The sequence below is a fragment of the Tasmannia lanceolata genome, unplaced genomic scaffold (genome assembly GCF_043159265.1).
Source record: "Tasmannia lanceolata isolate RefF3 unplaced genomic scaffold, GAP_Taslan_0.1 ptg000008l, whole genome shotgun sequence".
Classification (NCBI taxonomy): domain Eukaryota; kingdom Viridiplantae; phylum Streptophyta; class Magnoliopsida; order Canellales; family Winteraceae; genus Tasmannia; species Tasmannia lanceolata.
In genome coordinates this window covers 35775070-35800595 of record NW_027518685.1, presented here as the reverse complement: position 1 = coordinate 35800595, position 25526 = coordinate 35775070, and the positions used below count along the sequence as shown (strand labels likewise).

The 25526-nt window shown below is 40.6% G+C and overlaps 1 protein-coding gene across 1 annotated transcript in view; it reads left to right on the top strand.

Annotated features, from left to right (window-relative positions):
• The first annotated feature begins 245 nt into the window (after positions 1 to 245).
• Positions 246 to 25526, top strand: part of MPK4 (MAP kinase 4) — a 46346-nt gene continuing 21065 nt past the window's right edge. The window contains exons 1-2 of the mRNA XM_077389382.1: positions 246 to 695; positions 9785 to 9914. Of these exons, the coding sequence (XP_077245497.1) occupies positions 526 to 695; positions 9785 to 9914 (300 nt within the window). The 5' untranslated portion in view covers positions 246 to 525. The remainder of the gene's footprint in view (positions 696 to 9784; positions 9915 to 25526) is intronic.

Genomic DNA, 25526 nt, shown 5'->3' with positions numbered 1-25526 from the left:
GCCCTCCGATCTATAGAGGAACTGCATATTATAGAAACCTCTATAGATCAGAAGGTTGGGATCATCCTATGAAATGACTCTTTGGGCACAACTTATTTACGTTTTGGCCCATCAAATGGACAGTTTGGATCATCCTATGGTGTGTTATGGCCCATCAAATGGACGGTTTGGATCATCCTAAGATTCGTGCCGTTATTTTTTTTTAACATTCATATAAGAGAGAGAGACAGGGAGAGAGGCAAAGTCAACAGACTCAAAACACTCAAAAATCATAATAAAAAAGGGTGAGAGTGTGATGGTCTGATTTCATATCACGGACTTGCGATGCTTTCTAGCTTAAAGAAATGACTTGGCAAGCTTCAAACTTCAAACCTATGGTTAGGAAATTTCAAAGGTGAAAAAGGAAGGAAAAAAAAGAAGAACCATCTTCATCTACTTTTCTTCCCAATCCCCACTGCTAATTTCTCTCGTTTCTGTCCAAAACCCACATCTAGATTTTCCACCCATACAAAATTTCGCAAAAAAATGTTGTCTGCAGAGTCTAGTTCTGGTACTACTGATCCTCATATAAAGGGAATTCCTACTCATGGTGGTCGATATGTTCAGTACAATCTTTATGGGAATCTCTTCGAGGTCTCTACAAAATATGTTCCCCCCATAAGACCTGTTGGTAGAGGGGCTTGTGGGATTGTCTGGTGAGATTTATTTTCTAAGTTTATACTTCTTTTGACCAGTTTCTAGGTTTTGGGTTTTGTTTAGCATGTCACTATTCCAAGACTCGTCTGTTTTTGGGTGTTTTTTTATATGAATTGTTTAAAGTTCAGTTGGGTTTTGGGGATTTTATAAGAACATGTGGAATTGTGTTTTCTCGAGTTGACTAGTTCAGATCCATGGTGAATTTGGAGCTATTTGTTAATGTGTACGGATGTTCTTTATTGATTGATATTTGATTGAACCATCTTTGCTTAGATCTCTTGCTTCTTTTTGGATTTTACCTGCAGGTTTAATTAGAGAGTAATTGGTGCTCTCATTAGGATTCACCCAAGTATCAGTTGGGACTAATATGACAAACTTTTATTTATTATGATTGTGGTGGTGGGGGTTCTGAATGTTTGTTAGATTTAGGCCTTTTCTATATTTGTTTTAACTCATGGACAGGATGTGCGTGGTGTAGTGGATTTATTTTAATTAGAGGAAGGAGTGATCTTATTGCAATGCATTTGATTTATGACTAGTTTCTAGGTGTATTGTTTGGCATATCACTATTCCAAGACTTGTCTCTTTTGGGTGTTTTTTATATGAATTGTTTAAATTTCAGTTGGGTTTTGGGGATTTTTGTTACGACCCAAATTGGTTTGCAATGTGATTGATCTTCTTAGAGGGAAGATCAGCCCCTCGACCCACTTCGAGGGAAGGGCAAGTCCTCCTTTTTGTGCAAAAACACAATTTTGAGTTTGAAATTCTTCATTGATACCAAATGGAAAACCCACTTGGCAGCCACTTGACCACTTCCTCTAAAACTCCTACCTAAGCTAATCTAAAAGCCCTAACCCTTATGTCTAAGAATCCTACCCATACCGAACAACTAGGAAAGCAAACTCCAAAATCTACAAAATATAAACTAATTTACTCTAAGTGGGAACCATCTAGATACGCAACAATTTTATAAGATCATGTGGAATTGTGTTGTCATGAGTCGGGAAGTTCAAAGCCATGTGAATTTGGAGCTATTTTTTAATGTGTAGGGATTTTGCTGGCGTAGCACCTAAATTCCAAGCAAAACCCCTAAGCCATCCCGGCTTTTGTGCAACCAATATGCTTCATTTGTTTCTACTCATGGATAAGATGTTTGTGGTTTTGTGGATTTATTTTAATTAGAGGAAGGAGTGATCTTATTGCAATGCATTTGATTTATGATTTGGGATTATTGTTTGAATGAACCTTGTTGATGGTAGATTTGATATGCTTTACACACGGTCTCATGAAAAATGCTATGCAGATGTCTTGTATTCTGGCATTATATAGGACCTTGTTGACCAATGTGCGTGATGCACACTCGTTGAGCTACGCGGTTAGCTAGCTGGGGATGCTAGAGGCAGCGCCTTGGTGGGAAAATTTAATCTTCAGATTTCCTCTAAAGGGTATTTCGGTAAATTTCTTCATTTAGTGGCATTGATATATAAGCCACATGTTTTTTTTGGAAGGGGCATATAAGCCACATGTTAGGGTTATGTTTTTGAGTTTTTTCTTTGTGTTTCTTGGCCAAGAAGAAGAGAGTTTGTAAGCCTAGACCGAAATAGTGAAAAATCTTCCCTCGTGGATGTAGGCACTGCCAAACCACATAAACCATGTTTTCTTGTGTGATTGTGTTCTTGCATCGTTTCCTGACATTTTTGCTGCACATCGTGTTCGATCCATATTCAAGAAGTTATTTCTCGGTTTTTCTACAACAAAGATGAAGTATGTTGAAAAGAGCACTTACACAACATGTGCTTTAGCTTATTGTATATTGGATGAAACAAAGGGCTATCCACATATCCAGATTCACATTGATCCACTTAGGGTATGTTTAGTTTGATTACTTTAATGTGAAATCCAAGTAAAGTTGGGGGGTTTATCCATGCCACATCAGCAATTGGTTGTTTCCTTGTCAGTAAAACTGAAGTAAAGCTCAACTTTACTTGTCTGCTTAGGTGGCACTGAAAAGTAACTAAAAAATTCTCCGTGAAATGAAAAGTTTCACTTTATTTTTTTTTCTTTTTCTGCTCGGAGGTTTGATACTAGCACCCATTTATGCTCCTCGTTTTGATAGTGAAATACAATTTCATAAAACTTTTGTTTTTGGATAACCAAGCACCCCAATGAAGTGCACTTCTAATTTACTGTAGCTCTACTTCACTACAATAGCACTTCACTTTTCTTGTCTTTCCTACCTTCTAAAATAACCGAACAGACCCTTAGAGAACTGGGCAATCTTGATTTTGCCTTGGTTCAGATACAAGTATTGGATCCCGACACAAGTATGGAGCGTGACCCTCCACAGACATCCAAATATGATTTGGGATTTTGTAGGATATTCTAATTAAGAAATTTATGTAATGGGAAACATTAAAACCTAAATTGTTCTTGCATGCCATCACTCATCTCATCACTAAGCTCCCTACCTGCTGTAAGCAGCCTAACTGAAATATTTCCAAGGTGTTGAATTTAATTGGATTGGTTATAAATGTAACTTTCAGTACCTAAAGCTATCTGCTAATCACACAAACTTTTATACTCTTTTGGCCATATGATTACTTTTCCACCTTTTCAGAGTTGATTTAACATGGTTGGATGGTGGGTGTTATTTACATTTACTATTATTACCACTCCGTTCAAATGTATGTTGATGTGTGTTTGTAATCCCTTCAAATTACATGCTGCTCATTCAGTTATGCTTGTTAAACTTAGTATTGGAGAAAGGTTTCGAGTGCATGCCCTTGATTGTCGTTGGAAAGAGTTGCTAGCTGATGGTACATCTGGTTTTATCATTAGTATGCACGCAAGTTAGTTGGATATTAACTTAATTTTACCCTTGTTTGCTTAGGTTCTTTCTCAAATTTGATAGACCAACTGTTTACAATTTCCCAGTCAATTACTTACTAGGTTCTTTCTCAAATTTGATGGACCGACTGTTTAAAATTTCCCAGTTAATAGGAACTCCTTTGACTTGCTCAAGTCAGTAGAGGACTCGTCGTGTCAATCATTAACTTTGCTAGAGTCAACTTGGTTTTAATCATTAACTTCTCCTAGTCAATACAGTTTTACCAGGGACGAGTTTTTAAACACTGTGATAGGGAAGCAATGGTTCATAGAGTCCACAAACAATAATAGAGTTAACTTTCGGAATTAGTTCCTATGCTATGTTCCGTGGAAGGTAGAACCGTAGAAGTGCAAGATGCGTAATCGAGGTCGTATGAACTCAACCCAATGCATATAGTTTGTATGGTAACAAAACCCCTTTATTAATGATGGCTCGGAAAGGGACAATCCAATCACAGACTGATTTCCTCTCAACACTTCTTATTTATGTTTGTCTATTTAGGAAAGCCTCTTGGTCTTAGCTATTGAAATTGTTATCTGATCCTTTGATGGTACATGATACTTGGTTTGTTCGGCTATATATTTCTTGATGGAGTAGCAGTGATTGACCTCCATATGTTTTGGTCTAGTATGCTAAACAACACTTGATTTTACATGCAAAAAATTCTAGTTAACACGACGCAATATTGTAGTGCTAGTTTCTTCATGTAGGAAAAGTGAGTCTTTCCGATTGAGCCCATGCACGATATTTTCTCCCATGAGTCTAACGATGGCGATCATCAAACTTGGGTGGTCACTGTGACTGCTTCCCATAGTTGAGATAATTTTTAGGTAAGTCTCTCTTTTCCCTCATTATTCAACTCACTTATAATAATGGCCTTAAATCATTCTTCCGTGAAAAAAAAGAAAAGAATAATCAACCTCAAATTTGTATCATATCTGATTGCTTTTCTTTATTAACAAACCTCCGATGGCTCTACAAAAAAATTATAGAGGGTTTTGATCATATTTCAGATCGGAACCTCAAAATTCATATCATATCTGATTGCTATTCTTCAATATCACCGGCCTTCTCCCTCTGGCACCGGATGAAGGTACAATTTTATTTTTTGGGGAGGGAATGTATGGCGGACTGAGGCAAGATCTGGAGGGCCAAAAGGAACCTTTGAATTCAAAATTCAAATTTCACCCAACCATTTGGTAACTGAGACTTCACTAGCTGGATCCCTTAGGCCAAGGATAGAGTCTGCTAAGCAGGCAGCATTTAATGCCTTCTCTTACGAAGACGCTTGTCAGGACCGAGGTGGTCTAAATCGTGGCCCGGAGGCTCTTAAAGGTGCTGCCTCTAATCATAAGGGGATTAAGGATCTCAGAGTAGGAGTAGCCTAAAAAAATTTGCAGTTGGGCTTCAAAAAGATTTCTCGCAGTTGTGACTTCAGAATTCTTGCGAAGAGTCACCTCGTCTTGAAAGGTGAAAATGAATGGAAATTGCAAAGTTTCGGTATAAATAAAGTCTTCTCTTCAAGCCGCCTCAATAAGACCAAAGTCCCTTTCCATGTAAGAGAAGGGAGGAAAGTTGGGTCCACGTTTCCCAGGAAACGGTGGGGAAGAAATGTCTCAAAAAGAAAGGACCAAGAAAGGAAACAGTTTGTTTAAAATATAATAAAAATGCTAGAAAATTATGAGAGATCAAGGGTCTCGCGGTTCTCTGAAGAGTGGACGGGAAGGTGTAAATATAAAAGAAGGGTGCATCAAAAAAGAGGTCGAGGACAAAAAAAAGGAAGCTCTTATCATGAATCCACATCGAGAAGCGAGATTGCAAAAGAATTCAAGAAACTCCAACTCTCAAAACTTAGCCAGAATGCCGCGGCTTTCGAAGACAGACCTTCAGAACCACCAGCTCCTGGGAAGGAAGGTAGCGTCCCTCTACCTAATCAGCATCACTGTAAGGAAAAGAATAGGCTGGTAAGTAATGAATGGCCGGAGGCTAATAGGGCAGGAGCAATGGCAAAGAAGAAGGAAATAATCCCCCCGGATGAAGGATCCAAGATGGCAAGAGACTCAATGGAAGTGGAACTCAGTGGGAAAATTAAATCTTGCATTAAGAAGGGAGAGCAGCAATCAGTAGAAGGAGGGTTGGAGACTTCTGAGGAAGAAAGGTAGATGTTGAATCCTGAAGACGAGACTTCAGAAGAAGAAAGGGAAGCTTCGTCAGACATAGAGGAAAGGGTAACCTCTGAGGATTTTGAAAAAATGTCAAAATTGGGGGATCACCTGGGAGTAGGATAGCGAGAAAATATTGAAGAAACAAAGAAAATGTTCTTAGACATAGAAAAAAGGGACTCCTGGTTAAAAAAAAGAAAAACTCCGGGAAGTAGTAGAAGGGAATTAAATGCTCTCAGAAGCTAGTAATCCTCACCTTTTTTGATTGGTTCCTCTGGACGAAAGGTTTCTTAGGATTGGCGTATATAGATTTGCGTCTATATTTGTGGGCTCGGGGTTCTGATGTTGGATAATAGCTATGATTTGTGGACACGGACATGAAGTGTCGGCTATGTTGCATGGATTCTTTGCCCCCCTATGCCGAATCCGTGTTAACATGTCTCCACATGCGAATCGGAAATGGATTCACGTAGGACACACCTGGATTCTTGTCGTAGCCATGTCTTGTATGAATCCTGTTTTTTTCGGGCGAATCTGATTCATCATTGTCTCTTTAAATGTTTTTCTTAACTTTTTTTTATATTAAAGCACAACCCTTACTCTTTTAATAAAAACCCTAGTGCTTGAACATCGACCTCCTTCCTCCTTTGACTCTCTTAATACAAAACTCGCAACAACCCTCTGTCCTCAAAATTTTCATGAATATATATATGAGAAAATAAAGTATGTGCAGCTGAACAGATAAGCTATCTGTGCATGGGTATAAAAATCAGTCCTATTGGTTCATTTTTTGGGGGATCCAAAGCATTCATTTAGAAGGCCCTTCCATGGATAGGGTGTGTACCAAAAATAGACCTACTTCACAAAAATAGACTAACATGGAAGGGAAATTGAGCACACAGGAGAGGTGCTATTTGTATAGTCCATATAAAAATTAGAAAATATGATTTGTACTTTTTTTGAAGTAGGTCTCAAATTACGAATCGTACACGCACACTCCTCGCCTCAAAACCCTTCGCCATGTCTTTCTTTTAGTGTTTTGGGGTCAGACCTATAACAACTAACCATAACATTGTTGTTTAGTCTGATTTGGATGTGGCTTAATGTATTTATAAACATGGAAGGGAAACTGAGCAGAAAAACAAAAAAGGCCAGCAATCAATTGACTTTACCAAAAGAATCTGAAGTCCGAACCCGCTACATCCTGAAGCAGAAACAACTGTGATGTAATTGAACCCCATTATCTAAGAAATTTAAAAACTACATATAATAAACAGAGCATCAGCATCAGTTCCCATACAGTAGGGAAGGTAGCCTCGAAAGTGTGGGAAGAAACCCACAGATGGTCACGAGGAGCCTCTAACCCAGAAGCCGAGAGTTTGCACGGGGACAACCACATGGATCGGTAAGCAGCAAATTTTATTTTATTGTTTTTGCATTTTGATACAGATAGCAGTCGAGATCAATAAGGTAAATATAAGAAGAAAACGTTGGATTTACGTGTGTTTACTGCGAGCGTTTGGAAAGGGATCGTCCTAGAAGAGGAAACGTCGCGTGAAAAATAAGATGAGAATGAGAATAAATATAGATAAGATAAAGAAATGATTCTATTTCCCGCAATTTATGGGATATGAAGAGACTTGTAGAAAATAGAAAACGGAAATATAAAAGGAAAAAAGAAAATTTGACTTTTAACATTCTCCTCGTGATAGAGGGAGATTTAATTGCGATGACAGAGTTAGGAGAGAGAAAGAGATATAAGAGGAGAATTAATAGCTTTTAATAGGAGATTTAATAGCTTTCTTCCGTATAATAGAAGATTTTCCAAAACGTGATAAAGAGGGCTTTTTAAAATTGCGGGATAAAGGAGGGGCTGACACGTGGCTCCACCACACCTTAGAGGATTCCGCTTTACTTATATATGTCTGTCCATTTTCCCCTCCAACTTTGATTGGGTTAGGATGAACCTATAGGGCTGATTTTTGGTACACACCCTATCCATGGAAGGGCCTTCCAAATGAATGCTTTGGATCCCCCAAAAAATGTGGGCCCCCCATGCTTTGGATCCCATGCATAGATAGCTTATCTGTGCAGCTGCACATACTTTATTTTCTCTCTCTCTCTCTCTCTCTATATATATATATATATACATATTTAAATTTTAAATTTTGATAATTTTATTTTATTTAAGAATTTCCGAATCCGAATCCTACTTTTGGGGGCTTGCCGAATCCAAGACCTCGAAGCCGTGTCGGATCCCGACACGCGAATCCGAATCCATGCAACATAGAGTGTCGGACACGGCAAACCCCCAAAATTTAGAAACGGGGACACGGCTAAAATAGAAAGTATATATAATCTTGATTGGCATATATAGATTTGCGTGCTAAGTTTTGACACGGATAGGGGGTGTCTGACATGGCTAACCCCTAAAAATCTATAAATAGTGTCACGTCCATACACACATACATATAAAGTTACCAACACTTCTAGCAGACATTTAAAAGTGTCTAAAAGAGTGTCGACACGTGTGGACACAGGTGTCGTGTCGGACACAACACGACGCGTGTGTCAACAATAAATTCTAAGTGTCGGCCAAATCATAGGATAATAGTAAAGCAAGTTGGCCTTCCTGTTTGAAGATTTTTGGAAGATCTTAGACGAAACTAGTCCATGGTGGCATGAAACGCAAATACCATGATCATCCCCCAAGAAGGATTGGAAATACATCTGCCTTCTAGGGGGGTTTTTGTGCTTGAAGAACTTGTTTAGTGTTTTGGAAAAAATGTAAAGGAAATAGCACTAGGGGGAAAGGGTTTTCTATTGGGCCTAGGAGAATGCTCCTGGGCAATTTATATTATGTACTTCTAGTGGGACTACTGGTCCCCATTGTATATCTTGCTGGTATGAATATATTTGTCATTTTTCAAAAAAAAATAAAAAAATAAAAAAATAAAAAATAAAATAAAATAATATATATATATATATATATATATATATATATATATATATATAGAGGAAAAGAATTGTACGCTTGAGTGTACCAAGCTTGTGGTACGCTCGAGTGCCCAATCACATGTGGGCCCACTTTGTTAGGATGATCCAAAGCATTCATTTGAAAGGCCCTTACATAGATGGTGTGTGTACCAAAAATCAGCTCCATAGGATCATCCTAACCCATCCATTTGTGGAGGTCAAAATGGACAGACACTGTTTGTCCACAAATCTGCCCATTTTTGCCCTCCACTTTTGGAGGGGTTAGGATGATTCAATGGAGCTGATTTTTGGTACACACCCTATCTATGATAGGGCCTTGCAAATGAATGCTTTGGATCACCACAAAAAATGTGGGACCCATGTGATTGGGCACTCGAGCGTACCATAAGCTTGGTACGCTCGAGCGTACAATCCTTTTCCTCATATATATATATATATATATATATATATATATATATATTTGAGATGAGAAATTATATATGGTAAAATAGTTTCCAGTCCGCCCGACTAGATAACTTATCTAGTCCGACGACCAAAAACATAGCGGGGCCCATGTTGTTGGGTGATCCAAAACATTCATTTGATGGCCCTGACATAGATTAGGTGTGCCCAAAAAATCATCTCCATAGGATCATCCTAACCCTTTGATTTGTGGAGGTTTAAAACGGACTCTGTCGACGGCCAACAAATGAATGTTTTGGATCACCCATCAACATAGATCCCTCTCTATTTCTAGTCGACAAACCAGATAACTTATCTGGTCCGACGGACTAGAAAATGTGAGCCCTACACACACACACACCGTTGCACACACTTGCACATACATATAGGAATGTAAAATAATCAGTGTTTTTTTATCAGTACTGTCGTAATACAAGATTTTGTTGATGTGTGTGTGTGTGTGTGTCCTGGTTATTCAACTTGTATCGATAACAAAGGTAGCATTTTCACATAGTCTCTATTTTCCTATATTGGCAGAGGATAGATACGATTTTCTCTCTCTCTTTCTTTCACACACATTACACACTTCCTCTCTTTACAGCGCTGCCATGAATTCTGTGACGCGTGAAGAAGTTGCAATTAAGAAGATTGGTAATGCATTTGACAACCGAATTGATGCCAAAAGGACACTAAGAGAAATTAAGCTTCTACGTCATATGAATCATGAAAATGTAAGTGCAGTTAACTTGTCGTCCATAAATATTTTCATTTTCTTTTACAATTATGTTACTTCTCTAGCTTTTCTTTTGGTTTCGGTACTTACTAGTTGTACAAATTTGGTACTTTTCTGTGTTTTGGTAAATATTTTCACATCTTTTCTCACTTGGTCATTCCTTTCTTTCCTAGTATGAGGATTGCTGCTACCATTAGATAAAATTTCCCTAGTATTCTTTAAATGATTGAAGGTGAAATGATATATTTTATTGTTATTCCTGAAAAGAGTATTTAAATGTATGATGAAATGCATGGCAATTTCCTCCACTAGGTTTAAACAAACTATCCTACTACGATGTAAATGTTGCATGCCACAATGAGCACATTGTAACAAAGGAAAATATCTGTAACCTAATAAATGCTGTTTTTTATATTAACTTGTTGATTCTATGTGGATGCATCCGATATCCGGAAATACTTCTTGATGCAGGAAAATAAAACTTCCAGCAATATAATTTCACTACCCAATTAAAATTTCCACCTGTTGCAGGTATTTTCCTCGTAGAGCAGTGGGGTAAGTAGTCAACAGGGAGAAGACAAGCCTTGGATTTCCCTGAAACTTACCTCGTAGTATAGTAGTAAGTAGTGTTTGATTTTCAGCCTTGAAGAATAGTGGTAGGGCATGTCATTCCCTATATAGAGAGAAGAGAGGGAATAGAGAGAAAGCGATAGAGAAAAAGCATCATTCCCAAGAAATTCAAACAAAATTCCACCTTTTTTTGTGGGTTCCGGTGTGGATTTTATAGGGAGGAGACAAGGGTGGCACATCATCAGACATGGAATGATTAACCAGGAGACATCCCTGATAGTCTCTAGAGATTTCAATGCTATATTGGCAACCAAGAAGGGGCTTTGTCGACGTGGGCACTCAAATGCTAAGTGTTAAAGTATAAAAGATAAATAACGCCTTTTTCCAAAAGCTTAAGCATTGGAGAAGTTGGTTAGTTAAAATGGTATCAAAGCCAAACGTCTCGAGTTCAAACCTCCCGGATAGCAAAAATCCACATGCGATGGTCAGCCGAAAGTGGGACCACATGTGCCACGTGTTTGCCAAGTGGGCCACACGTGTGGGGGAGTGTTAAAGTATAAAAGATAAATAACGCCTTTCTCCAACAGCTTAAGCTTTTGGAGAAGTTGGTAAGTTAACACTACGCAAAACCCCAAGCCATCCCGACTTTGACTTTTATGCAACTAAACACACCCTGGTAAAAGTCCAGCTGAAAATTCATACGAAAGTAAACAAAAACCACCAATCACTGTCAGTACGAGTACGATTATCGGAATCTGACGCGGGTATCAAGTGTCTGATTCGGAAAACCTCAAAAAGAACGATTCGTGGATTTGCTAAAATATTTTAATCAATTCTCAATTCTTTTACATAATGATATGGTTTTTTGAATAATCACATAATAATATGGTTATAAAAAGTAATATATTAAACATTTTAATAGGTTAGGTAGATATAATTTTTTATATCCATTTAAGAAACCTCCTATTAGGATGAGTAGAACTCAAAACATGCGGTAATTATAAAGTTGTGGCAGTAGTATTTAGAAAAAACATATAAAAGAGCTCTAGAGTTGTCTTTTTTGCGAATCCTAAAGTATTGGAATCAGAGACGGGTCCAGCACTGATTTTTCGCTGATTTAGAAGAATCCGTGTAACATAGGTTGAAAGTAGTTGAACAATATCATATTGTTTAATTATGTAGCATTACACCATTTAGCACTCGTAGAACTACTCTACACAGCTCCTTTAACATCAAACCCGTCGAAAGTACTCTTTTCATTCATCCAAAAATATCAAATGTTATTGCAATAGTAAGTTTTGCTGGAATCTTAGCCCTTGATCTTAAAACTCTATGGACCTAAATCATGACGATCAAAGGGTGACACGTCACTGCCTCTGACCTCAGGCTCCCACTAGAACCTTATTTCTTGATCTTAGAACTCTATGGACCAAAATCAAGATGATCAAAGGGTGACACATCATTGCCTCTGACTTCAGGCTCCCACTCTGCACCCTGTAATCACGAGCAACATCCCACCGGTATCATCCATTTCGACTTAGTAACTTAGATCAATGCAAGACTCCATTTGGTCCAATCCAGGGTCCCAAACCAAAACTAGAAACCTTGAAGTCCTCTGGCCTCCGGTTGACACCACTCTCCGATCTAATGCAACAGATTTCCTCTAAGACCAAAATCCAATGGTGCTCATTTTCTAGCCTAACTTATAATTCTTGGATAATTATCAGGCATTCATAGGGAGAGGCGAGCCACCCTCAAGCCACATCCGAAGTAGCATGATTTATCTGAGAGATAACAACCTCGGGGTGATTTCCAATAGCCATAAATGTATCCATTTCCAAAAAATGGAGAGCGACTCCATGAACATGTACACAGATCATCTTTTCCCGTTCGTTGCCTAAGAAGGCTATCTCGTGAATTGGGAGAAATGCCCCCCTTGGAAGACTAGGAACCCACTATTTGTTGTACATCTGTGGAGAAGGAAGCAGAAAAAGAATTTGAGCATCATCGAGAAGTTTCTCTTGGACATTACCTATTTCTCTTTAATGTTCCATCTCTATGCCACCCACTCTTCCAAAACATGGAGGGGAGTGGAAAAATCTACCAAAGCACCACCTAGGCACTCAGAAACTCTATCCTAATGCTAGCTCTAATTGACGCGATTGAAACGTTGGTCATACCTATCATGCTCTTCTCTAGATCGTTACCTCCACGGGTTCCTTGCCCAAAAACCACATCTCCGAACGACCAAGTGGGGCCATCTGGATGCTCTTTCAAGTCCAATATATGGTGGCCCACCACCTTTGGGGCTGTAATCCTCACATGGAGCACCTAGTCGTCTACTCCATGTCTTGGGTGTCAAAGGCACCTTCTGATGCAGGCTTCGCCCCAGGCAGATTCTGGTTTGCATTGGACCAACACTTCTCTATGACAAGAAATATATAACAGAAATTACAGAATGCAACAACTGCAGATCCAATATCCCAGATGGTACACATGTGAGCCTCAGCTAGAAAAAAGGAATCTCTTACATCCTCTGGAACAGACCTCAACCCCATTATCTTCTCTAGCCAACATCTTTACCAGCTCTCGATCAGTACCACTTCTACGCCCGCTGCTACTACCTGGAGACTGTCCACCGATCCTCGATTCTCCTTTCCCCCCTTTCATTGTCTTTTCCTCATGGACTGTTCACCATTGTTCCAATTTTTTCTGGGGATTGCTAGAAGCTTCTATGTTAGGTTTTCAGAAAGTCAAGTTGGGTTTTTCTTGATTGTACCATCAGTTATTGCTTCCATGTATCATGGGTTTTTTAATCTACCTCAAATGCAATGATGTTTCTCTTAGATTGGCTAAAGAATTTTTGTTGTGCTCCTCCCCTAAGGTCGAATGCCTTGATGGAGACTCTGGCTAATTGAAAGGTCTTTCTGCAATATTGGACTCCTTGTGCTCTTTTTTGGGCGCTTTGGCAGGAAAGGAATAAAATTCATTCCAGGGTCAAAGTTTTATTGTCGAAAGAATCATGTGGGAAGTAAATTCCTCATTGCTAGCTGGATGATCAAAAATGAAAAATTTATGGGGCTGTTCATTTTTTTTTTCAGAAAATGGAAAGAAACTATCTAGGATGGGATAAGGAAACATCTAAGGACGACTACTTGGACCCCCTCCTACTGGAATGATTAAACTTACCTTCAACGGATGTTCATTGGGGAATCCTAGTCCTGCAGGAGTGGGTGATACCTCAACTTAGGGACTTTTCAAGGCCTTTGGGAGTTGTAGATTCTAATGAGGCTGAAACGAGGGCCCTCTAGACTACTTTCAGATCTACCAATCCTGATTTCAAGAGCTTCTCAGCGTTGGAGGCGACTCTTACTGGCCTCAAATGGAAATCAAAAGCAACAGAGGACTCTAGCAGTTGAATTTGTTACTCAATAAGATAGAGAACTTAAAAAGGGGAAGAAGTTTGATTTTCTCGTGTCTAGAGAGGCCAATAGCAGTGCAGATGCTTTGGCCGAAGGGATCAGGTTATCTAATCTGGATGTGAGGAGACCTTTGCCTCATCTTTAATGTCTTAATTGCGTGCCTCTATCTTCTGTAATTTGTTAGTTGTCTCTATATCTCTTTCTTTTCCTTTCTAATTGTTAGAAATGAGATTAGGGTTAAAGAGAAGAAGAAGAGTTGAGAAGATGGGAAGTCTCCACTAGGGAGCTCCTCATGTAAACGATGTATGTATAGGCCCCAAATAGGGCAACAATGTACAATGACTATAATACCCTATAAACTACAAGTAATATCTAAACTACCCTTACATGTTATTCAACACTCCCCCTCAAGCTGGAGTGTATATAACTAAGGAACTCCAGCTTGCTACAAAGAAACTACAACAAACATAAAAAAAAAAACAAAAAGTACAATAAGCTCATACATACATCCAGCTTGGTCCATCACTCCTCAAGTTGGCGTGGTGAATACATAATGAAAGCATAATAATAAAAGACAACGGCCACCATCAATCGCCGAGTTCAGAGGCCACAAAAAAGGAACAGCTCCTCCTGAAGCAGTACTACGGAGTGAACGAACATAACAGGGCCTCCCTTGAATGAGAGCCCGACGAATAAATCTGCAAACCATGAAAGATCGAACAGAGACACCTCAGCAGGGAAATACCAACGATCCATTGAGCAAAAAGGCACACCAAAGACGTGCACATGAGCAAGGACAAAGCACCATGAGCGGGAATACCATTTAAGCAGCACAACGCCAATAGAAGATAATAACCAACCAATGAGGAAACTATCGGAGACAAAGTCGACGAGGAAACCGTCGCTTGGAGAGAACCAACCAATGATTGGGAAACCATCGACTGAAGACAAGGTCGACGACATGAACATCGTCGCCTGAAGATAAGAAGAAGATGAAGAAGAAGATAACCAACCAACGATGGGGACACCATCGTCTGGAGACAAGGTCGACGGCATGAACATCGTTGCCTGAAGATAAGAAGAAGATGAAGAAGGAGATAACCAACCAACGATGGGGACACCATCGTCTGGAGACAAGGTCGACGGCATGAACATCGTCACCTAAAGCTAAGAAGAAGATGAAGAAGAAGATAACGATGGGGACACCATGGTCTTGAGACAAGGTCGACGGCATGAACATCGTCGCCTGAAGATAACCAACCAACGATGGGGAAACCATCATCTGGAGACAAAGTCGAAGCTGTTGTCTGAAGAGAACCAACCAACAATGGGGAAACCATCGTCTGGTGACAAGGTTGACGGCATGGACATCGTCGCTTGAAGAGTACACCGACCAACGATGGCGGAAAGCACATCGTCTGGGGGCAGATAAGGCATATAGCCGGACAATAAGATGAATGCGTAAAACTACGCAAGGAACAATACGAAGGACGCGAAGAAGAAACAATGACCAATACGAAGGACTGGCACTGAGAGGAGGAAACAAGACATAGAAGGGTAAACAACATCAGTAGAATCACACCAAGAACCACTAAGTGTGGAGAGGAACGACAAACAACATGAAGAACCAACAACACTCCTCCTCGGGCGAGACTACATGAGTCCGGAGACAACAAGACAATAAAATAAGACAAGAAAGACACACCAAGATAACACTCCCTCAAGAAAAAACAACACCAAGAAAAACTAGAATGAGGACAACAAGAAAAGAACTACATGACAGCACTCCCCCTCAAGTTGAAGGCCGAATACCTTCAACATGCAGTGAAAAGAAGACAATAAGGCACCACACCTCTCTTGGACATTTCAATAACACTTGGTGGGCACCTTGAAGATGAAGAGAAAGACCATACAAGCCAAAAATATAGAAAAGAAAAAAAAAACAAAGGATTTGGGGTGGAGTTTGGGAATGAAAAAAGGATTTTGGGGGGTAGATCTACACAAACACAAACCAAAAATTATAGAAAAGAGAAAATAAGGGATTTGGAGTTGAGATTTGAGGTTCTGGGTGGAAGGACAAAGAAGCCAAAAAATATAGAATAGAGAAAATAAAGGTTTAGGGATGAGATTTAGGGATTAGAGAGAAAAGAAGGAATAAGGGATTTGGGGTTGTAGATCTAGGATTTACGACAAAGACAGACAAAGAGAGTTTTTTTTGTTTTTGGGCTATCACGACAAAGGAAATGAGTTTGCTGAGAGAGAGAAAGAGGTTTTGTTTTTGTTTTTGGGTGTGGGTTTACGGCAAACCTAAGATGCCGAGAGAGAGAGAGAGAGAGAGAGAGAGAGAGAGAGGTGTTTGTGCAAAACCCAAAATGAGTTGCTATAAAAGCCAAAGAATGAAGAAAACGCAAAGAGGGCTTGTGCAAATGCGTAAGCCACTGGAAGTGAGTTTGGGAGAAGGACAAATACAGCAAAGCTGGGAGAGAGTGATTCATGGATTTTTTTTTTTTTTTTTTGTGTTTTGGGTTGAGCGCATGAGAGGAGAGAGATTCTAGGGGTTGCCGTAAAGGGGTTGTGAGATTTAGTAGAGAGAAAAATTAGGGTGTATATAAAAAAAGAGAAATACGAGATAGAAGAGGGATGCGTGAGAAAGAATCTAGGAGAGTTTTGAGAGAGAGATTTTTGCACAAGAGAGAAACTAGGATTGAGAGAGATTGCGCACAAGAAGGGTTTGAGAAAAATAGAGTCGCGCTAGAGAGAGGATAGCGAGAATGAGAGATGGATAGAGATAAAACTCCCATTCTTCATTCTTTCCTAGGATCTTTGCTCTGATACAATGCTAAAAATGAGATAAGGGTTAAGGAGAGGAAGAAGAAAGGAGTAGAGATGATGGAAAGTCTCCACTAGGGAGCTCCTCATGTAAACGATGTATATATAGTCCCCGAATAGGGCAACAATGTACAATGACTATAATACCTCTAAATTACAAGTAATACCTAAACCGGCCTTACATATTATTCTACATTAATGAATTTTTTATCTTTCTCAAAAATAAAATAAACTCAGGGCCATCTATGATGGGCCCCATCCTACTTATGTAAAGAAATAAAAATATGGAGAATGATAAATTCGCCCCCGCATCTTCCACATACCCCCCTTTTTACCGGCATCACTTCACTACCCGGCAAAGTTGTAAAATCCGTTTTGTTCGCCTTTTTGTTTTGGCGACCGGAACGGAACGCTTCAGTGTTTCGGCCATTTCGTTCCGCGTTTCGGTCGAAAGTTTTCGTTCTGCTTTCCAGAGGGAATTTTTTTTTAAATAGTTAAAAATATGAAAAAATGCAAAAAAAATAGAAATTGTTAGAAAATTAGAGAAGTTTGAAGAGCTTAAAAGAAGATTAGAGTTCAGTAGATCTTAGTAGGTGGGAAAGTCTGTAAATGAAGTTTGTAAGAGAAGGGTGAAAGAGAAGAGTGTGGAAAAGCAATGGTTAATGGGGTATATATAGCGGTGTGAAAATCGAAAAGACAGATAATACCCTTCCAACGGCTATTAAACGGTCACAAATAGTCATAAAATGAGGGTAGAATGGTCCAAAAACAGTCCCAATAGCTATAGTGGCATTCCCGTAAATTTTTTTAATTTTTTTTGCATTTCAGACAATTTCGGCCAAAATGGACTGAAACGGCCGAAACAGAACAAAATTCGGAACGAAATGAATTCTGACCAAATTTCATTCCGGTTTCCTGTCCGAAACCGAAATTCGGCCCGTTTCGGCCGAAACGAAACGAAATATACAACTTAGCTACCTGGTACTCTCTCTCTCTCCCTCCCTCCCTACCCGGTAAAAATAAGTCCCTCCCACCCTCCAGTTTCTTCCATGACAACTCGTCTCTCTGGTTTCCTCTTCTCTTCTCGTTTCAGTTGAGTCTTTCATTTCTCTCTCCATCGCTCTCCTATCTCTCTTGTTTGGCGAGTAGAATCAGTCAAATTTCCCTCCTAATACACAATTTCCATTTTTTCTTTCTTTGCTTTCGGGTTTCTAGATGTTTTTTCTTGCATCAAGCATTAGGAAATCCGATATGGTGCTTATTTACCTGTTCCTCCCTGCATCTTAGTGTCTTTCTACCTTCTGAAGCACAGATCCGCCAGGGCTTTCACTGTAGAAAGGCCTAATAACAACAGGACATATAAAGATATCTAGATATGAAATTTCACAAAATGCAAAAAATGGAAGACTATTTCAGGGATTATGACGTGAAAAAAAAAGCCAGTAAATGATTAGAACAAAAAATGGGTTGCTATTTCTAAAATGGGATGAAATAGAGGAAAAAGGGCGGACAGAGAATCCAAGTGAAATGTTAGAAATTTCAAAGACATAGGCGTAATGGAAAAAAGAACCAAGATGTAAAATGATGAAATGAGATCTGAAGTTGGAATTATCTGAAAGAAAAAGAAAATCCGTGAAACAAAAAAAATTGGTGGTGTCTTAAAAAAGCCTGAAAATTTCATATATCCAATTCGAGATCAGCGCACGATAATGTTTTAGAATGAGAAAAAACAACTCTAAGACTAAATGTGCAAACTTAAATGATATCTGGAGCCTCCACTAAGAGAAGCTACTACACTGATTGACCGAACCTATTCTTGATGGAGAAATTTGCTTCGTTGGACTCCGTGTAAGCGTTGAACAGTTGCTTGGAGCTGTACTTTGGGAAGTTATTGGGGAAACTCATCAAGGGAAGCTCACAGAACTGCCTGGGAAGATGGTGCTTCAAGCGTTTGTAGGTTCTGTTCTATCAAAGATAAGTCTCCTTTTCTTGCAACAACAAAAAATAAAAATAAAAATTAGTGACTGTTAAATGCACTAAGGGCAAACTTGTAATTTTGTGTCGTGTGGGAGGGAGTGATATAGATCTCTCTCACGCACTTTCTTCTCTTCTCTTCTCTTCTTATTCTCTCTCTAATCTTCAGTGTAACAGACAACATGGTATCAGGGCAAAAGGTTGAAGATCAAACTTTTCCTCCTTGAAGAAATTGCATCACAAAATCCTAACCCTAGAACACCTGAAACACTAACCCTAAACCCTCCTTCCATATTATTGTCGCCCTCTCCTTACCCTAACCCTAATTTTTCCTCAACCCTATACCTAGTTGCAGCCCTCCCTTTCATCTTCTAACAGTGCCACACCCCCTCCCACCCCACCCCACCCCAACACCTATTTTTCTCTTTTTGTTCATCCATAGACCTATCACACCCATCCTCTCCACTCTATACCCTCTCGCACCCTTCCCTTTCACCTTCTAACAGTGCCGCACCCCCATAACCTATTTTCTCCATCTTTTTTCAACCCACAGACGACTCTCACCCTTCACCCAACCCATTCGCACCCCTCAAACATTTTCTCTTTAGGGTTTCACAACCCTTAACCTCTATATGTGAATTTTTTCGCATAACCTTAACCCTACACCAATTAATCCCTACCCGTACAACCTAGAATTGTGGTAAAATCATATCCCCAACTCAAGCTCTATTACAAATCAGTCCCTAATCGCCTCTTATTTATGATCTAAACTAGTTTCTTCTTGCCCGTTTACCTTGTGGTCGGTTGTGGGATGTTGATTACTCGTCTCTTCTTGTTTCCATATATGTTTGGGTGGTGTTTGTTCATCCTTCTTTGTCCCGAAACCAGATGTTGATGTCTTCATGTGAGTATGTTGGTGGATGGTTTGGTAGATGGGTTATAGCCCCTTTGTTGATGGTTGTTGTTGGTATTATTGTGGTGATCAACTTGTCGGTGGTTGACTTGTTGGATGTCTTGTTGGTTGTTGTTGGTGGCTTTCTTAGTGGTTGTTGTTTGTGTCGTGGTTGTTGGCTATTCGTGCTTTTGCTAGTGTTGATTTCTATCTATTATGGATCCTATGGAGCCCTCCTCTCAGCAAATAGCCTTTCTTAAACTGAGGCTTCCCCTGCTTCCTACACCCCATCCTCTAGTTATATTCCTGTGGAGGCTCCCCTTCAGATGAGTTCCATAAAACTGATGGGACAAATTACTCGCCTTGGAGGAGGGTTGTACACACCTATCTCCTTGGGCGTGACAAAGTTAGTTTTCTTGAGCGCTCATCTCCAGCTACCTCTGATCTATCATATGATAAGTGGCTCCAAGATGATGCTTTGTCTGAGCATTCCTCTGGAGTTGCATGGAACCCCAAATTGCTGCTTCCATGATGTATCTTGAGTCATCTAAGGAAATTTGGGAGCACGAGGCGACGATTTATTTTGCTGCAGATAATCTTACACGTATCTGTGATCTCTCTTCTGAGTGGTTTAGTCTCCAAAGAGGGGACAAGTCGGTGGGGGCCCATTACAGTGATTATATCATCCTTTGTCAGCAACTTGACTTATTGATGCCCTTCATTGCTGATCCTGCAGTTCTTTAAAAAGCGTCTCGAGTTGTTCGTTTTCTTGATTCCTTGGGCCCTGATTATCTCCAGCTTCGCTAGTAGATTGTTAGTTTTGGGTCCATTCCCACACTTGCAGACACCTCTCGAGTACAACGTATGCGAGTTGTTCAGCACAATGACCCTCTTGTGGATGGATCTGCCCTTGCGACATATGTTGGGAGTGATCGGGGTCGTGGTGGTGGTCAGTTTGGCCGTGGATGAGTGGCCATGATTCAGGGGGAGGCCGAGATGGTGGAGGCCGTGGACGTGGGTCTCGCTATTGTACACTGTCGTATGGACGGCCACAGTGTTGACTGTTGCTATGATTTACGCCCGAAGCTTCGTCCCTACAAGCCTGTGAGTGGTTCAACTGCCACTTCTGATAGTTATTCGGCTCCAGCGCCATCTATTTGTATTGACTCCTTAGTTGTCACTCGTGTGGATTACGATGAACTTGTGTGTCTACGGTACAAAGTAAAACATCCCGCTGCCACGTTTGCCCAATAAGGTAGCCCTTCATGTTTTCTTTCTCGTACACCTTTTGGATCTTGGCTCATTGATTGAGGAGCATCTCATCATATGACTGGTAATCCTAACATTCTCTCTTCATTCCAGTCGTTTCCTTCTTTGGGCCCTCGTATTATTACCTTAGATGATGGGATTACATCCCCCGTCACTGGGGTTGGTGTAGTCTCCACATCGATGGGTCTTCATTTATCTTCAGTTCTTTCTGTTCCATCATTTCCTGCTAGTTTATTATCAATTAGTTAGTTAACCAAATCTCTAAACTGTTCTGTTTTCTTTTTTCCCTCTTACCGTGTTTTTCAGGATCTGAAGACTGGGATGAGGATTGGCTTGGGCCGTGAGATTGATGGCCTCTGCTACTTAGATCGAACCAGCACTGGCGTTGCACTCAGTACCTCTGTTGATGCCTATCAGTGGCATTGTTGTTTGGGCCACCCACCTGCTGACAAGCTTTGGAGGTCCCCTTTTGTGTCGAGTCCTGTTCCGTGTTTTACTTGCGAGTCTTGTGAGTTGGGAAAGCATCATCATGTGTCTTTCCCTTCTCGTTTTAGTAGTCGTGTGTTGCATTCTGTCGCATTCTTTTGAACTTATTCATTCTGATGTATGGGGTCCATCTCGCACTACATTACATGGTTTTAGATACTTCGTCATATTTGCTGATGATTATTCACGTGCACCATGGTTATTTTTGCTTAAAGATCGTTCTCAAGTTTTCAGTGCTTTCGTACCTTTTACTTTGAGGTAGCTAACCAATTTAATTGTTCTATTAATTGTTTGCGTACTGACAATGCAAAGGAATATTTTTCTGTGGATAATGAGTTTCATCATTTTCTTGATTCTCGTGGCATCATTCATCAGTCCTCATATGCTTACACGTCGCAGCAAAATGGAGTAACAGGAAGATTCGCTACTTGCTTGATATGACTCGAACTCTCATGTTTCAAATCAGAGTTCCCAAGATACATTGGGTGATGTGACTCTCATAGCTTGCTTCTTAGGTAACCGTCTCCCTTCCTAGGTTTTGTCCGGTCAAACACCTTTTTCTATCTTCTATCCTTTGGGTGATCCTTCTCCATTAGTACCACGTGTCTGTGGGTGTACTTGTTTTGTTCAGAGGTTGACTCCCGGTCTTGACAAATTGGACCCTAGAGCGGAGATGTATATCTTTTTGGGTTACTTTCGTACCCAAAAAGGTTACAAGTGTTATAGTCCTAGGCTGCATAAAACCTTTATATCAGTTGATGTCACTTTATTTGAGAGCACATTTTATTCTTCTGATCCACCTCCTGCTTCTGTTGCGATGCCTAGTATGCCTCTCCCGCTTCTGCTGAGTCCGCCGCTGTCACCACCTCCTACGACTATTCCAGAGACTACTACGAGACCTACAGGAGACACTACTACTTCTGAACTGAAAACGTATACTCGCGGTCCTCGATAGATTTTTCATCCTATTGCTGAGGCATCATCTCCACCAGCTGATCCTCTTCCACAGTCAGACGATCCCCCCGCACTTCCTCTCCTTTATCTGATTCCTAACTGCATCCCACACTCGTTCTCTCACAGTTGCACATCCTATCTCACAATTTGTTTCTTATGAGCATCTCTCACCTTCATTTCGCTCATTTGTTTCTAGTATGTCCTTGATTACTTTGCCTAAGTCGATTACACTTTTTGTCTCATCTCGGGTGGCGGGCTGCTATGGATGCTGAGATGGATTGACTTCACTCTAATAAAACATGGCAGTCGGTTCCCCTTCCATCTAGAGCTTGACCTGTTAGGTGTCGTTTGGTCTTTGCTATAGTATCTGTTAACCGAAAGTTTTGAGAGAGAAAATGAATGAGTTAGGGTAATCTCCCCCGACTCATATCTTTATACTAAAATATAAAGGAATGTACAAAGTCCTAAATGCCCTTAGGCAAGTTACATATTCCAACACTCCTTCAAGCTGGAATGTAGATATCATACATTCCTAGCTTGTTACATATATCACTCAATTTTGACTTATTTAAGGACTTTGTAAACATATCAGCTAATTGGTCCCCTGACCGAGTAAACACAGTGCAAATCTCTCTTTTCTGGATTCTTTGACGGATAAAATGACAATCCACTTCAATATGTTTGGTGCGCTCATGGAAGACTGGATTGTTGGCAATGTATATTGCAGCTTTGTTGTCACAATAAAGCTGCGAAGGAGAAGATGAAATGAAGCCAATTTCAGAAAGAAGTGAACGTAGCCAAATAAGTTCCGTGCTTGTCTGTGTCATTGCCCTGTATTCAGCCTCTGCACTGGACTTAGCTATAACATCCTGCTTCTTACTCTTCCATGAAACAAGATTACCACCTACAAATGTACAATACCCAGTGGTGGACCGTCTATCTGCTGGGGATCCAGCCCAATCTGGATCAGAGAAGCCTTCAACTTTCATATGACCATGTCTTTTGAACATCAATCCCTTCCCTGGAGCCCCTTTCAAATACTTGAGAATCTGTGTCACCGTAGCCCAGTGAGAAGTACGTGGAGAGCTCATATACTGACTGACAACTCTAACAGCATATGAAATATCTGGCCGAGTAACCGTGAGATATATAAGTTTACCGACAAGCCTGCGATACCTACCAGGATCCTCCAACAACTCTCCTTCTTCTGGAACGAGTTTCACATTAGGATCCATGGGTCCAGAAGCTGGTTTTACTCCAAGATTGCCTGTTTCTTTTAGCAAGTCCAAGACATACTTTCTCTGTGATAGGAACAAGCCTCTAGAAGAACGAGCAACCTCTATCCCCAAGAAATACCTGAGCTGACCCAAATCCTCAGTAGAGAATTCCTTTTGCAAGAAGGTTTTCAAACGCTGTATACCTTGTGAATTGCTCCCTGTGATGATTATGTCATCCACATAAACTATCAACAAAATACACCCAGCTGAAGAGTGATAACTGAAGACTGAGTGATCCACTGCGCATTGTTTCATGCCAAAGCGCATGACTGCCTCACTGAATCTCCCAAACTACGCACGCAGAGATTGTTTGAGGCAATAGAGTGACTTGCGTTGGCGACACACGTAGGAGGAAGTCTCCACCTGAGCAACAAACCCTGGTGGTTGCTCCATATACACCTCTTCAGTCAGGTTGCCATGGAGGAAGGCATTCTTCACATCCAGCTGATGAAGGGGCCAGCTATGATTAACAGCAAGAGACAGGAGCACACGGACAGAGGGAATTTTCGCAACTGGACTGAAGGTCTCAGTGTAGTCAACACAAAAAGTCTGAGTGTATCCTTTCGCGACTAACCGTGCTTTTAAGCGCTCGACAGTACCATCAGGGAGGTATTTGATGGAGAAAACCCACCGATAACCAACAGGACGGGCACCAGCGGGTAGGGAAACTAGATCCCATGTATCATTACTATGACGAGCGCCCATTTCTAGGTTCATAGCATCACGCCAGCCAGGATGGTCAAGAGCCTCAGTCACTGACTGTGGTAAAGACATAGAAGACAAGGAGGAAACAAAGCTCTGGAAGGTACTGGTGAGCTTATCATAAGAAACAAAATTCGAAATAGGATGTGCAGTGGAACGGGATCTCGTACGAGATGCAATAGGAGAATCAGAAACAACAGAGGAAGGCGGAAGAGAAGATACCTGAGAGCGGGAGAGAGGGATCATCGGCTCAGAAGATGATTGTGCGAAAGGAGGTAGAAGAGACCTATCTGTAACTTGGCGCCGCTGATACTGCTGTGTAATTTTAGGTGGAGCTGGTTTCTCCAACGTGGCAGAAGAAGTAGAAGTTGCAGAAGCTGGCTGCACGAAAATAGGAGATGACGGAAGAGAAGCAGGTAGATCTGGTAAGGGAAGCGAGACCTCGGACTCGAGAGAAGGGGTGAAAGATGCTGTGCCATGTTGGAAGAATGCCTCAGACTCAAAGAACATAATATCAGCGGAGACAAACCAGCGACGCAGACGAGGGCTATAGCAACGATAGCCTTTCTGCGTACGAGAATACCCTAGAAAGACACAACGCTCAGACCGGGGATCGAGTTTGTCACGGCCAGGTCCAAGGTGATGAACAAAACAAACGCATCCAAATACACGAGGTGTCAGAGGAAACTGTTCCTTACCAGGAGATAAAATCTCGAAAGAAGAGGCACCCTCTAAGACGGAGGAAGGAAGGCGATCTGCTAAGAAACACGCCGTGAGAAGGGCATCACTCCAGTATGCCTTAGGAACACTCATCTGAAAAAGAAGAGTGAGACCTACTTCAAGCAAATAACGAAGTTTCCTCTCAGCAACACCATTCTGTTGAGAGGTGTACGCACATGAAGACTGATGTAGAATCCCATGTTGGGAGAGATAGGATTGAAAGGCATTAGTATCAGAAAGTATTTTCCAGCACTGTCAGTATGAAGACATTTAATATTGCAATTATATTGATTATTAATTTCAGAATGAAATGTGCGAAAAGCAAAGAACACGTCAGATCGACTCTTCAGTAAATATAACCAGGTCATGCGTGAGAAGTCATCAATAAACACAATAAAATACCGAAAGCCAGTACTAGACGCGAATCTAGAGGGTCTCCATACATCAGAATGGACTAATTCAAATGGACTAGACACTCTTCTAATGATCTAGGACGGAAACGACACACGACGGTG